The following is a 16345-nucleotide window of genomic DNA, read 5'->3' as shown; positions in this document are numbered from 1 at the left end:
TCCGCCACTCGGGCACCGCAGGTAGGGCAGGAGGCTGGAGCGCCTGCTGCCCGCCCGCCCGTAAAATGGTCCCCTCGGCTGGACAGCTCGCCCTGTTCGTGCTGGGTACGTACTCTGGCTGCGGCGCCCCCTGCGCCCCGCGACACCCTGCTTCCCCAGGTCCCCGCCGAGCTCCCCTTTCCGGGGGTTTCTGCGCCCGCCTGGGAGAGTGGAGAGAAGCGAATAGTCTCAATGGGTTGGCGCCTGGGAGGCAAGGGGAGTCATTAAGAATGACAAAGAGGGGACTGTCCGGTCGAGCGCCCAGGCTTCCCCGGGAAAGTGGCTGCCTGGGCCGTGCCTGAGAACGCCTGGGAAGGGGAAGCGGAGTGTGAACGGGTTTGAACTTTAATCCGCCGCGGCTGTGTGTCTGCTCAGACACATGCCTACACCTACCTGCTTACCTGGCCGCCTCCAAGCCCGGCTCAGCCGGCATCGCTGGCGTGTAGACTGGGCCGCCTCGGAATGGGGGCCGGCGTCTGACGCTCTGGCCGGGTCTTGCCTGCGCCCCTTTGGCACCCCCTGCCCACCCCTAAGCCCCAGCGACAAGCAGAGATGTTCACGATCCGCAGAGGCGCCCTCAATCTCCTTTCAGGGCTCTTGAGCTTTGGGGGTAGGTTTTGGATTTTTGTGCGGATTAATGGTTCCTTTAATTAACTTCCCTGGGAGAAGTGGTTTCGGTGTCAGCCGAGGGCAGGAGCGAAACCCTAGACGGAGCGTTGCCAGTTTCCTTTGAGTATGTCCTTGCCAATGAAGGAGGGATGGGGAAGGGGAGGGGAAATTGAACCCCTCTCCCAGGTCGGGTCTGCGGAGCGGTGAGTTCTTTGGCGGTGAAGTTCACAGGTCTGTCTGGACGCAGTGAGAGCGCAGCGCCTTGCGCCGCCTGGCCAGCTCTTGCCCCTTGTGCTGGTGGTTCTCTCTGGTGTTGAGATAGCTGATTAACAGTGCAGGTGTCCCGGTTATTGCTACAGTTTTCCGTGAAGTTAATTGTTCGTTCGATATGCCGCGAGTTTAACCCTGTATAGCATGCGGCTCGCTACAGGGTCGTTAGAGTCTGTGGAAAGCCGTGGAACCCCTCACCAGAAATGCCCAGAGCCGCAGCCTCACCCAGCTCCCTGTTCAACTCCAGGGGGTTCGCGACCCCGCCTGCAACCCTGCCCTAGAAACGCTGATTAAAAACCGCAGCAGAAGGGGAGGCATCCTCTAAGAGACATACAAGGCAGTCTTGGAACCGGATGCTCCCAGCTACACCCTTACCTGAAACTCACCAGCAGGTGACATGGGTATGGGAGGCTTTTCCCCCACTTTTTTGAATAATTGCCTTTTTTGTGTGCATGTATTGACTGTTGCTCTGATTTAAATTTTAGAAAAAGCAATAAAACATTACCGATACAAGGGAAGCTTCCTGGATATAATTATCCCTTGTAGTGTTTTTGCAAATAATAGTAGTAAGTAGTAGTAATAATAACAGCTGACGCTATTCGAGCATTTTACTGTGTCAGACACAGTCCAAGTGCTTTACATTTATTCATGCAGTTTTCACACCAACCTGATAAAGAAGGTATTAATATTATACTCATTATATAGCAGAGGAAAGTAAAGCACACAGGGTCCACAATTAGTAAGTAGTTGGACCAGGATTGTCAAAGAACATGGAAGGAATATGAATATGAAAAGTCACCTAACTTGTGGTGATTATAGTCCCATCTCTCAGTTTTGGGACGTTGCCTTAAAGAGAGATTATGTGGAATACCCTGGAACTTGCTGTTCAATTGAGTTTCCTATTGAATTCCTGGGATCTCAAGGTGGTTATTCGGTAAAAATTAGAGGCAGGAAATGATGAGGCTAAGCACATTTGAGTAAGTGTTTGAAAGTTGTCCCTATACCCTACGCTGCCATCCCAGAATACTCACCCACGAAGACTGCATTCATTCATCGTGTGATTTTTCTCCTTTGCCTGAATATTCTTTTCAGCTTGATCTTTGTTTCCTTCCTTAAGAAAATGATGTATAAACTTTAAAAGATTGATCAATATGTAAGAGCTGGTTCACACAGTTCCAAAATGTGCGCAGTTGAAAAAAGTGGAGGAAAAAAAAAAAAAAAAAAGGCAGGAGTAATTTATACCAGTGAGAACTCCTTTTTATTTACATGTCTTTAAAAGAAAAATCAGATCTGTGAGTTCTGTGCATTTACTAGAACTGCTGCCTCCCACATATAGCTTTACTTTGCACGTTTCCTCCAAAGCTGCTTTCCCCTCTGATTTTTCTTAAATAGTTGAAGGCAGTTCCAGGAGAGTTAACCGGTGTTCCATCGCTACCCAAGATCTAGGAAACCTTCATGGGCCTAGTCTGAGAAGGAACAGGCTGTTAGGAGTCTCAGTTAATGTTTGATTACTTGGAACCTGAGCATTGATTAATGTTTTGAGTAAGAGAATGTGAAGACTGTTGCCCACATGGCAACACTGGAAACATAATCCAGGTTCCTGTGGTGGCTGCCCTCCCATGTCAGGTTTCCATCACTGGCAGGCAGACCGCACAGGGCTTGGCATTTCCAGTTACATTTCCTCCTCTGTGTTCACAGAGCAAGATGTGTCATCTCGGGCAAGTTACTTAGCTTTTCTGTGCCTTGTTTTTCTCACCTGCAAAATGGGGATATTAACAGGGTTGTTGAATATATTTAATGTATATATTAAATATATATACCTGGTATGTAGTAAGAGCTTAATCTCATCATCATCATCATCATCATCATCGTCGTCGTTGTTGTTACTTTGAACCCCATAGAATTCCAGACATCATTGCAGGTTATATGAGTTGTATAACTGGGAGAGTTTGTAGGTTTTCATTTATCTCATCTCCAGGCTCTTTACCATTCCTTAGAAAAATATCACCCAACCTAAAAACCTACCTAGGTAATTTCTGGTGAATATTATTTGGCCGATGACAAATTCAAGCAAATCTTGAGGTTCTTTTAGACATCACGAATTCTTTAATTTTTTATGCAAAGCGTTTGTATCTCCTCTTTAATATTCAACGATCAGTTGTTTATGGAGGTTAGCACTAAGTTCCAGTTTTCTCGTCCGTAAAGTGGGAATAATAAAACTGTGCCCACCTCATAAGCTGTTGTAAGACTCAAATGAGATGGTAAATATGGAAGCTATTTATGAAAAAAAAATAAGGACTGCACACAAAATGCAATTGATTTTATGATACAAAAATGGGTTTTATAATCCAGAGATAAGCTTTATTATTTTTATGGCAACTCCCATAAGTAAGGACTGAATGTGGACCTAAAGAATGATGTCATAGGACACGAAGTAGCATTAAGGATGGGCAGAGGCGAAATAGATCACCTTCCCTGTTTAAGTCAAGACTGAGGGACCAGTATGGGAACTGAAATAAGACATTCGTTTTCTCTGTTACTGGACGTGATGTCTTTCAGAGTAGACAGTGGAGGTTTTCCTAGGACACATGTTTTCCGTATTGGGCAGCCGTAATTAGGGAGTGTTCGCTTAGAACATGGGCTGTAAAGGTGAATATGGAAGCCTTGGAGGCTGAGTTTTCCATATTTGCTTTTCCAGATTTTGGGTTCCTCAGGATAAAGTGATCCTTCTGTAAATACTCAATGTCCCCTGCAATGGGGACTTTTCTTATAGGAATAAATGATGCTTCTTGTTACTGTTACTGTGGTAACATGAAAAATAGATGACTTTTCCATTAGGCCTATCTAAGGACCTTTTCAAAGTGTGTCTTGAACAAAGTCCTACTCTTTGCACTGCCCTCTAAAAGGGATGGGCAACGGGAAGAGGAGGTTTGGTGAACGGAAATGAAAATGGCTTGTACACACTGAATTAAGCATGTTGTGCTTGATGTCATACTCAAGACCTCTGTAGTATCTTCTACAGCAGGCCTTACATTGGAATAACCTGGAGGGCTGGTTAAAATGGATTGCCAGGCCCTCTCTGCTGCAGTTGTGATTCTGTGGGTGGGAGTTTCGCCTGTCTAACAAGTTCCCAGGAGTAGTTATGTTGCTGATGGGGAGAGGGCAGAAGGGACACTTGGAGAACCACTGCTTTTCAGTCAGTTGCTGTCAGGGAAACGTTTGGCTTAACCAATTGCATTTTACCTAAAGTACGTTCAGACGTTTGTAAATGCCACCGTGAATTTACAAGCTGTTATTAAAGGCAATTCTAAGGCCTGTCTTGCTGACCAGGACAGAGTTAGCCCTCTCACTGAGACCTCTTAATTTTAAGTGTTCTTGTTGTTTATCCATGGAAAATGTAATGACCCTAAGTTATTAAACTTAAGCTTACCAGTACTAATCATATCACCTTTTCCTTTGGATTGCCAAAAGCTGACCATTGTTTTGCTGCTGTTTCAAATATTTTTAATCACCTAATTTAAAAATATGAACATAGTTCTCTGCTAAAGGGCTAATATGTTTAAGATTGCACCTAGATAGAGGAAGATTGGGAGACTTACACGATGGCTTTTGGTTTTGTTTAGCCTTTTCTTCCCCTTAGGAAATGTCAAGTATAAAAATCTTTCATAGACTCAAGAAAGCCAGAAATCTAGACCATCTCTTAGGAGCTCTTCAAGTTCAAGGCACATTCCCTTTAGAATAACACTAAAAATCTAGGTAAAAACTGGGTAAAATGGTAAATTCTGTTAAAGATTACACATTTGTTGTACTGAGTATGACTTAAGAAATAAATAGTTGCTACCTGGGCTTAGAAAAAGTTGGAAGTTTATTGAGATGGAATTTAATGTATTTTGCTAGTGCTCTAAGTCAGAGGAAGCAAATTTGTTTCATTGAGATGGAATGTAATGTGTTTTGCTAGTGCTCTAAGTCAGAGGAAGCAAATTTGTTTCCCATGGAGCTGCTCCCCTAGTTAAGTGAGTTCTATGCCCAGCACTTTTGGCTTTAAATTTTTTTGTTGTTGTTGTTCCCTTACTGTGAAAGGCTTTCCGTTTTCTTCACCTTCGCGTTTGTACCCTTGAAGTGTTTTTTGCTGGTTAGGGTTTCCTCAAGACGGAACCCCTTTTTGTAACAAGCGGGCTGCCATTGCTTCACCAGTTTTCATCTTGGAATGTGTTAACTTTTCTGGCTGGGAACCCCAGGAGCAGAGCGCTGGCCCCACTGTGTTCTGGTTTGGATTAATGTTGGTTGGTGCTTAACCTCTCTCCTCTATCAGTTTGAGAGCTTCTTCCTCCTCGTCTCTGTGTTTGGCACCTCCGAGCACAGGCCGAGCCTCAGCAGGGACCAATAAGTATTTGATGACCTCTTGGGGACTCAGTGCAGGATACTCTGAGGTACTCAGTTGGCAAACACTTGGTGGTATTCATGTTAATCCCGACAAATTTTTTATTATGACAATCAAGGGAGGTTGCATATAAAGTCTTGCATCACTAATACTTGTAGTCTTCAGGATGGTGTTTTATTGTTTTTAAAAAATAGATTATAATTTAATGTCTTCACAATTGCAAAAACATATTTTTTCTCTAGAACACTTGGAAAATTAAGACAAGTGAAAGAGAGTGTTTTAAAGACCTATATTTCCACCACTGAAAGATAACTGATTTTTTGTTTTAGAACTTGATGGATCTATTCTTTATAGTATACTATTGATCTTTTATAGATATAGGTATCTATTATATAGATAGTATAATATCTATTATACTTGTATTATCTATTATATAGACAGTATAAGTATCTATTCTTATCCTATTCTTATACTATTATATAGATAGGGCAAGTATTCTTTAAAAGCGTATATGTATTCCAGTGGGTTCACACTGTTTAATGTACTTGTTTTTGTAACTTAATCTTTCATAATAGTTTTTTGTTGTTGTTTTTTGTGTTTTTGTTTTTGTTTTTTTTTTTTTTAGATGGAGCCTCGCTCTGTTGCCCAGGCTGGGGTGCAGTGGCACAATCTAGGCTCACTGCAACCTCTGCCTCCCAGGTTTAAGTGATTTCCAGCTAATTTTTGAGTTTTTAGTAGAGACAGGGTTTCTCCATGTTGGCCAGGCTGGTCTTGAACTCCTGACCTCAGGCAATCCGCCTGCTTTGGCCTCCCAAAGTGCTGGGATTACAGGCGTGAGCCACCACACCAGCCAACAAACATTTTTTGTGTCATTAAACATTCATCTATAATATTTCTAGTGGCTGGGAAATATTCCCTTGACTATATATATTTTAATGAATTTTGAAGCACTTTGACCATATAGATTTTTCCTATTTGTCACTATTATGAATATTCCACACATTGTTGTGGGAATATTAACTGATACAACATTTTTTAAAAAGTCAGTGTGGCAATAGCTACAAATTTTAAGTGGGCATAACTTCTGAGTCATCAATTTCACTTTTTGATATATCCTACATAAATACATGTTGAAATGTGCAAAGAAAAATGTAGGAGATGGTGACTGTTGAATTGTTTGTAAGAACAAGTTGCTAGTACCACACTGCTACAATTATTTAAGGAGATTTCTTAAATCCTTTATTTTTCTATGTCAGTGCAATGATTTACTAGGTAGCTATTTAAAAGATTTAGCTATTAAAAGGTTTTCTGGCCAGGCAAGGTGGCTCACACCTGTAATCCCAGCCCTTTGGGAGGCTGAGGTAGGCAGATCACTTGAGCCCAGGAGTTCAAGACCAGCCTGAGCAACATAGTAAGACTCCCTTCGTGGCTGGATCAAAGATGGCCGAATAGGAACAGCTCCACTCTGCAGCTCCCAGTGAAAGACTCCCCCCAATCTCTGCAAAAAAAAAAAAAAAGAAAAGAAAAAAGAAAAATTAGCGGGGTGTGGTAGCGCATGCCTGTAGTCCCAGTTACTTACTGGCGAGGCTGAGGCTGGTGGATCACCGGATCCCAGGAGGTCAAGGTTGCAGTGAGTCATGATTGAGCCACTGCACTCCAGCCTGGCCCTGTCTCAAAAAAAAAAAAAAGAAAGGTTTTCATTGGGACGGAGGGAGGAGCAAGTGTTGAAAAGCATGGTACCTATTCGGCACCATGCTTACTATCTGGGTAACAATGAATCGTACCCCAAATCACAGAATTACACGATATACCCATGTAACAAACCTGCACATGTACCCCTGAATCTAAAAATAAAAGCTGACATTAAAAATAAAAATAAAATAAAGTAGTGAAGGGTTTTCACAATACACTAAATTTAAAGGGCAGGTTCCAGTACTATATGTATAGTAGAGTGTCTTGCTCTGACTTGGTTAATTTTTTATAAGAAGCATATATTAAATCTATAGTGCCTAAAGTCAAAGAAGATAAGTAATACAACAGACATTCTTGTGCATAAATGTTTGGCACAGCTTTTAATATTTAGAATAAATTTCTAGAAATTGGCCTTTTCTCTCACTTTCTCGACTCTTCCATAACACTGTAAGTTAGATTTAACATTTGCCAAGTTGATTGGAGAAAAATGAACTCAGCCCAGTTTTCGTATTTAGTATTTGTTAGGGTCAGTAAATTTGTTGGACGTTTGTCATTTAGCTACTTGCATCTTAACCTTTAAAAATGTTTTCCTTATTGATTGAGCATCCTTTTCTTGGAGTTTTATAATAACAGTTTATATGAAAAGAATAATAATCCCTTTTCAATCATATATTGCAAGTATTTTCCCCCATTTATTTTTTATCTTCTACTGTTTTGTTTATGGTGTTTTGACATACCTAAGGTTTTTATTTTTATGTAGCAGAAACTATACATCTTTCCCCATTAGCTTTCTACCGTTACTTATATATTTAGAAAAACCTTTTCTTATTCTAAGATACAGTCAATATTTTCTTTTTTTCTTAGAATTCTTTAGTGGTCTCATATGTTGAAATATTTTATCTATAATTTTTCTAGAGTATGTTGTGAGATGTAACTCATTTTCATTTTTTTAAACGGTTGACCAGTTAGTAGTCTCAAATGCTATTTATGAAATAATCTACTCTTCCGCCTGTGGTTTGAAATTCCATTTTCTTCATATGATCAATTCTGTTTTTTTTTTTTAACAACTAAAATTGTTTCTCTGTAAAATGATAAGAAATGGGGCATACTGTCGCCTAGGAACTAAGCACACAAGACTTGGACTCTCACAGACTCTGGATTCAAATCTCAGTTCTGCCTTACTAGCAGTTTCAAATGAGACACACTATGCTTTCTTCTTCTTCTTTAAAGTCTCCTTCCAACACTTTTACAATTTTTAATTATTGTGGATACATAGTAGGTATATATATTCATAGCGCACATGAGATATTTTGATATGTAGATATGCAATGCGTAATAAACACATCAAGGTAAATGGAGCATCTGTGATCTCAAGCATTTATCCCTTGTGATACAAACAATCCAGTTATACTCTTTTAGCTATTTTAAAATATAAAATTAAATTATTATTGACTATAGTCCTCTGTTCTGCTATCAAATACTAGATCTTACTCTTTCTAACTATTTTTTGTACCCTTTAACCACCTCTACTCCCATACCACCCACTACCCTTTCCAGCCTCTGGTAACCATCATTCTACTCTGTCTCCATGAGTTCAACTGTTTTCATTTTTAGCTGCCATGAATAAGTGAGAACATGTGAAGTTTATCTTTCTGCGCCTGGCTTATTTTCATATGCTAAATTCTTAAGTATTGGAATCTGTTTATGGAATATCAGTTTGGTTCTGTTATTTTGTATTTTTGCCCTTACTGTGAATTTGTTCACTCGTTTATTCTATAAATTTCATATTTATATCTTATTTATATTCATATTTATATCTTAATGAGTTTTGTTAATTCTAATAGTCCTTCAGTTGATCCCCTTTAGGTTTTCTAGGTGGATGATCATTTAAGCTTGAATAATAATAACTTTGCCTCCTTTCTTTTAATATTTTAATCTCTTATTAAATATCTTATTTTAATCTTTTATTAAATATTAAATTATTAATATCTTAATCTCTTCTTATAGCGCAGACCAGGACTTTAAGAGCATGGTTTCTTAAAAGGCAGTAGATTTCCTTGTATTTTTCATGGCTTTACAGATAATGTTTGTGCATTTAACAGTTAAGCATGAAGCTGACTTTTTGATTATATATACGTATATATACACATATATTCTTTATGATGTTAAAATGTGTGTCTCATCATAATTTACTAAAAGAGTCGGCATTTTTGTTTTGTTAGTTTTTTAAAGCAGGAGGTGATAATGTGTGGGGTTTTTTCCCCAAATGTTTTGAGGACATCGATTGACTCAATTATGTTAAAGCCACCTTTAAATTCTTGAAACAAACCCTTCTTGGCTGTGTGGTATTATTCTCTGTATATACTGCTAGATCCGATCCATTATAAAGTATTCGGGGTTTTGTTTTCTTTTTTAGATTTTGATATCAATATTATGTCAGCTTTATAAAATAAACTTTAAAGCATCTCATCTTTTTTGTGTTCTGCCAGTCAAAGTATCAGGGAAACCAACAGTTTTGTGAAGGCTTCAAAGAAATTGCTATGAAGCTTCTGGCCTGCTCCCTTTTTAGTGGTCAATTCAAATTTGCTACTTTTTGAGTCAGTTTTGGTAATTGTATATTTTCTTCACAGTCTATTCAACTCAAATTTCTAAAATTTTAGCATAGATTTATAAATGAACTCCTTTTAATTAAAGAAACTTTTTTTTGTATCTGTGGCCCCAGTTAATGTAATTTTTTTTTTTTTTTTTTTTGAGACAGAGTCTCTTTCTGTTGCCCAGGCTAGAGTGAAGTGACGTGATCTCAGATTACTGCAACCTCTGTCTCCTGGGTTCAAGCAATTCTCCTGCTTAGCCTCCCAAGTAGCTGGAATTACAGCTGTGTACTATGCATGCCCAGCTAATTTTTGTATTCGTTAGTAAAGACGGGGTTTCACCGTGTTGGCCAGGCTGGTCTCAGACTCCCGGACTTAAGAGATCCACCTGCCTCGGCCTCCCGAAGTGCTGGGATTACAGGCATGAGCCACCATACCAAGCCTAGTGAATAAGACTTTAACAAATGTGAAATAAAGTAAGTATCAAGGCCCCCAAGATAAGACATATTTTAAAGTGTGTTTTTCTTGATGATATTTAGGGGGGAAAAAAAACTTTCTTTTATTTTTTGTTTTTATTTTTATTTTTTTTTAGGTGGAGTTTCACTCTTGTTGCCCAGGCTGGAGTGCAATGGCGCGATCTCTGCTCACTGCAACCTCGCCTCCCGGGTTCAAGCGATTCTCCTGCTTCAGCCTCCCAAGTACCTGGGATTATGGGCACCTGCCACTACGCCCAGCATATTTGTGTATTTTTAGTAGAGACAGGGTTTCATCATGTTGGCCAGGCTGGTCTCGAACTCCTGACCTTAAATGATCTGCCCGCCTCGGCCTTCCAAAGTGCAAATACCCTTCTTTCAAATAAAATTGAAGGAAAAGTTTCATAAGTAACAGTGTTCCCATAAGCTCAGGTTATTTGTAGTTTGTTTGCATACATGCATATACCACAGTTGTTATAGCAATGCCGGTTCTGATTTGGAGAGTATATGACATTGTAATTTGTAGCTGAGGCTGCTAAGCAGCATCTTGATGCTCTGTTAAACTTTAAAAAGCTTAAAAACCTCCAAATACACCTTAAAAACCTCCAAATTTACCACCGTGTCCATTAGGCGCACAACCAATGCTTATTATTGTTGGTTGGTTGTTTTTTTGTTTATTTTCTGTCTTGTTTTTAAAATCAGTACTTCTAGGTTAAAACAGTAGATTCTTACAATGAGACCATATCTTCAGCTTGGGTTCCTTAGGGGTTTTACTCTGACTTTGAATGAGGTCAGTAAACAATTCTCCTGGGCGCTGAGAGGATAGATGTACCTTTACTCTTTTTCGTCATCTCTCGCCAGGTCTGAGGCATTCTCTTTGTAATTACTGTACTTCCAAGAGGCAGAGGAGATTAACTGGCTAAATAGTTCAGGTAATGTGGTCACACAAAAGCGGCTGAAGCTGATAAACAAGGGGTTTGCAGTTACATACTTTCCTCCCTTCCCTCTCCCAGTTCTTAGCAACTAACAAGGAAAACTCAAATTTATGATATATATTTTTTTTGATTGACAGAGCTTAAGATCTGTAACTTCTGCCACGGCAGCAGCCCTGAGGAATTGCAACATGAATTATGGTGTGCATAACCTGTCCATCTTATTTGTCAGTGAGCGCAGCTGAAAACTTTGGGCTGGAACCCTTCTCACCTTGGGATGGTTTCTGGGTTTTAAATTTGCAATGGAGGATCGCATCATCAGGCCAGTCTGCGTGCTATATGCACTCCCTGCCAGCAGATTTCAACAATGACAGATGTTTTTTGCACATAGCAGACCTCGGGTGTTATAATTAGGGTTTCAGGGATGAATCATAGGTCCCTGAACTGGAGTGAAAGCAAGCCTGGGGCCTGAGCAGTTTTTAGGAATGTGAGGTAAACTCATAGATCACACAGATGGAGAATCCTTCTGGATTTGGGCTCTCTCTGAATCTCATCAAGCACTCTCCTCCCCCAACAAAGAAAACCCTCGAAACAAGCACACCCCTGGGCTGGCCTCTTCTCATTTGTAGAACACGTAGAACACATGCATCCTCTGCTGCCATCTCCCTGTGTGAGCTCTTCACCACAGGCTCCTTTTCCACCAGCCTCAGTTCAATCCTGCACATTGTTTTCCCAAAATGAAGCAGAAATCAGAATCTGCAAACGGTGTAAAAACACCCCCAGACTGACTCACCAGACACATCCTCTTACTAGGTTTAACTACCAGGTGTCCTACCAGCCTTCTTTCTGGGCAAGGATACAGATATTTGTAGAGTCGTTTTTTTCCCTTCACAACATTGCTAAATTCTGTTTTAAAATCTGCTTTTTGCTTACAGTATGTGGGGAAAATATTTCTGTGGCAAACATATATAAATATATCTATAAACTATTAATTTTTAATGGCTAGGATATATTCTGTTATACAACTCTATCACTTATTAATCCATCCCTTATTGATGGAGATATAGATTGCTTTAAACTTTTAAATATTCAAACCTGAAATGAAAATTCTTGCTACTGAGTTATTATCAGCATTTTAAAATTATTTTCTATAGATGAATCATCAGAAATTGATCACTAGGTCAAAAGTTTTACACTTTTTTTTGTCTCAATATATTTTGACAACAGAAAAGCTGTACACATTTATACTTCTATTGTCTATGTGTGAATGCCTATTTATTGCCAAATTTGCTCATTGTGGACATTGTCATTCTCTAGACTTTGCTAATTCTGTTGGCAAAATGGTATCTCATTATTTTAATTTGTATTTCTTTGGTTTTCAGTAAGATTGAATGCTGCTTCATGGTTGAGTATTTCAATTTATTTTCTTGTGAGTTACCTGTTTGTATCCTTAGGCCATGTTTTGGGTAGGTTAGTGATTTTATTATTGATTTGTAAGCAGTTTTTTAAAATACACACTGAAAATATTTTGTCATCTTGTCTTTTAAATTTATGTGAGTTGTATTTAGGTTTACTAAAAGTGTGATTTTTGTTTTGAACCTTTAGGGACTAAAAATCTGTTCATAATCCCTTTATGATTTCTACTTTTATATAATGCTTAGTCTTGGGGCAGAAAGGATTTTCTGTGACTCTTCGATCTCTGATTTCCCCTCACACCTTTATGTAGTTACCTTCAAATCTAAATTTTAATTCTTTAGGTATGTATTTTGGTGTAAGATGTGGGATAAACATCTAACTTGTCTTTTTGTCAAATAATGATCCAGTTATTCTAACATCATTTTTTGAATAGTTTATTCTCCACTCACTGATCTCAAATCCCACTTTGTCACTTGATACATTCTTAGGAGTACTTGGGTCTGTCTGTCGAGTTTCTGTTCTGTTCCATTGATCTGAGGATCATGGCTACAATGAACCACTCTTATGAGTTGGAATGTGTTATTGCACTAGAAAATTAAGGCAGAAAATATTCAGAACCAGGAAGATAAAGTGTATTACAGTGGATACCCATCACTTCTAACCCTCATAATGAGACCTTGCCTTCCCTCCTACCTAGGTGGTGTTGAAGGGAAGGATTACTTACCACATTTCTTTCCCTGGTCTCTGGCCATTATCTCACTTGGCCAGAGACTGGTGGGCACTGGGTCTCACTGTACTGAAAGGCATGGTGAACCTGCTTATGCTCTCTCCTATTGTTTCTGGAACTTTGTGTTTTATAAGAATTGGGCTGGGTCATGAGGTAGGCCTGCAATCCTCCACATTCTGGTGAACTGAGACTGTATATTTTCATGTCCCCTTCTCAAATGGGAGTGCTAGTATAGAGTATGCCATGGCATATGTGGAATCACAGACCACACCTGGCACAGGAACAACTAGAGAATGAAAAAGGAACTTAACTGGCAAGTCATAACATTGTTTTCTATATTAAAACAAACTTAGATATGTTAATTAATAGGATGCAAGATTGAAATATCAAAGTTGTCTGGGTGTGGTGTCTCACACCTATAATCCCAGCACTTTAGGAGGCTGAGGTGGGCAGATCACTTGAGGTCAGGAGTTCAAGACCAGCCTAGCCAACATGGTGAAACCCCAACTCTACTAAAAATATAAAAATTAGGTCGGCATAGTGGCAGGTGCCTGTAATCTCAGCTACTTGGGAGGCTGAGACAGGAGACTCACTTGAACCTGGGAGGCGAAGGTTGCAGTGTACTGAGATCGTGCCACTTCACTCCAGCCTGGGCAACAGAGTGAGACTCCACCTCAAACAAACAAAAATATCAAAGTTAATTTTTAGAGTAAAAGATAAGACTTTATGTAAATTGTGATTTTTTTTACTTCCATTGGGTTACTTCAGGCTGTGTTCCCAGACTAGAGGGATAGGTATGAGTTCCCTCTCTTTTCCATTTTATGAGGGTTTTGATGGAAAAGTTTGAGAAGTATAGGTGTACCTCAGAGATATTGCAGGTCCAGTTCCAGGGCACCACAATAAAGCAGATATTACAATAAAGTGAGTCACATGAACTTTTTGGTTTCCCAGTGCATATAAAAGTTATATTTACACTATACTGTGTTCTATTAAGTGTGCAATAGCATTATGTCTAAACAAATTACATACCTTAATTTAAAATAGTGTATTGTTAAAAATGCTAACAATTATCTAAGACTTCAGCAAATCATAATCTTTGCTGGTGAAGGATCTCACCTTGATGTTGTTGGCTGCCGACTGATCAGGGTGGTGGTTGCTAAAGGTTAGGGTAGCTGGAGCAATTTCTTAAAATAAGACAACGATGAAATTTGCCATGCTAATTGACTCTTCCTTTCATGAAAGATTTCTCTGTGGCATGTGATTCTGTTTGATAGCATTTTATTCATAGTAGAACTTCTTTCAAAATTGGAGTCAGTCCTCTCAAACCGGGCCACTGCCTTACCAACTAAGTGTATGGAATACTCTTAAGTCCTGTTTTGTCATTTCCACAATGTTTACAGCATCTTCACCAGGAGTAGATTCCATCTCAGAAAACCACTTTCTTTGTTCATCCAAAAGAAATAACTCTACGTCCATTCAAATATTATTGACATTGCAGCAATTCAGTCTCATCTTCGGGCTTTACCTCTAATTCTAGTTCTCTCTCTTGCTATTCCCACCACATCTGTAGTTGCTTCCCCCACTGAAGTCTTAAACCCCTTAAAGTCAGTCATCAGGGTTGGAATCAACTTCTTCTAAACTCCTGTTGATATTTGGACCTACTCCTGTAAATTACAAATGTTCTTAATGACATCTAAAATGGCCAATCATTTCCACAAGATTTTTAATTTACTTTACCCAGACTTATCAGAGGAATCACAAATCTGTGGCAGCAATAGCATTATAAAATGTAGGTCTTAAGACTTGAAATTTGAAATTGTTCTTTAATCCTTGGGCTGCATAGTGGATGTTGTGTTAGCAGTCATGAAAACAACTTTAATCTCCTTGTACAGCTCCATCAGAGCTCTTGGGTGACCCAGGTACATTGTCAATGAATAGTAACATTTTGAAAGAAATGTATTTTTTCCCAAGCAGTAGATCTCAACAGTGGGCTTAAAATATTCTGTAAACCATACTGTAAACAGATATGCTGTAATCAGTCTTCACTCTTCCATTTGCAGAGGACAGGCAGAGTAGATTTAGCATAGGGACTTTGGAATTTTTGAATGGTAAATGAACATTGGCTTCAACCTGAAGTCACCAGCTGCATTAGCTACTAACAAGAGAATCAGCCTGTCCTTTGAAGCTTTTAAGCCAGGCATTGTTTCCCTAGCTACAAACGTCCCAGGTGGCATCATCTAATTGAAGGTTATTTCATCTGCACAGAAAACTTGTTGTTCAGAGTAGCCACCTTTATCAATGGTCTTAGCTAGATCTTCTGGATAACTTGCTGCAGCTCCTATGTCAGCACTTGCTGCTTCGCTGTGCACTTTTCATGTTATGGAGAGGGCATCTTTCCTTAAACCTCTTGAACCAATCTCTGCTAGCTTCCAACTTTCTTCTGCAGTTTCTTCATCTCTCTCAGAATCAAAGAACTAGGGGCTTACTCTGGATTAGGCTTTGGTTTAAGGGCAAGTTTTAGCTGGTTTGATCTTCTTTCCAGATCACTAAAACTTTCTCCATATCAACCATAAGGCTATTTTGCTCTCTTATCATTTGTGTGTTCACTGGAGTGGCACTTTTAATTTTCTCCAAGAACTTTCCCTTTGCATTCACAACTTAGCTAATTGTCTGGAGCAAGAGGCCTAGCTTTTGGCCTGTCTCTGCTTACAACATGCAGACTTCACTAAGTGCAATCATTTCTAGCTTTTGATTTAAAGAGAGAGACATGCGACTCTTCCTTTCACTTCAAAACTGAGAGGCCATTGTGGGGTTATTGATTGGCCTAGTTTTAACATTATTGTGTCCCAGGGAATAGGGAGGTCTGAGGAGAAGGAGAGAGATGGAGAAATGACCAATAAATTTTGTGTGTTCTGACTGCTCCATTGATCAGCTAAGTTTGCCATCTTCTATGGGTGTGGTTCATGGCACCCCGAAACAATTACAATAGTAACATCAAAGATCACTGAGCACAGGTCACCATAACAGATATTATAATAATAATGAATTGTGAGAATTACCAACCAAAATGTGATACAGAGACACAAAGTGAATGCTTCCTGTTGGATAGATGCTGCAAGCTTTAAATGTGTAAAAAAAAAAAAAAAAAGAAAGAAAGAAAAAAGAAAGAAAACAAAACAAAAAACCACAGTATCTGTGAGGCACAATAAAGCGAA

The 16345-nt window shown here is 39.3% G+C and overlaps 1 protein-coding gene across 4 annotated transcripts in view; it reads left to right on the top strand.

Moving 5' to 3' along the window:
* The first annotated feature begins 6 nt into the window (after window positions 1-6).
* TGFA (transforming growth factor, alpha) overlaps window positions 7-16345 on the top strand; it is a 122434-nt gene continuing 106095 nt past the window's right edge. For 2 of the 4 annotated variants that reach the window (XM_011967222.1, XM_011967221.1), the window contains exon 1: window positions 7-105. In XM_011967222.1, the coding sequence (XP_011822612.1) occupies window positions 66-105 (40 nt within the window). In that variant the 5' untranslated portion in view covers window positions 7-65. Of the gene's footprint in view, window positions 650-16345 lie in introns of all 4 variants that reach the window. The other 2 variants (XM_011967219.1, XM_011967218.1) reach the window with 1 other exon arrangement.

The sequence above is a fragment of the Mandrillus leucophaeus genome, unplaced genomic scaffold, assembly GCF_000951045.1.
Source record: "Mandrillus leucophaeus isolate KB7577 unplaced genomic scaffold, Mleu.le_1.0 Scaffold795, whole genome shotgun sequence".
Taxonomy (NCBI): domain Eukaryota; kingdom Metazoa; phylum Chordata; class Mammalia; order Primates; family Cercopithecidae; genus Mandrillus; species Mandrillus leucophaeus.
This window is presented reverse-complemented; position numbering and strand designations above follow the sequence as displayed.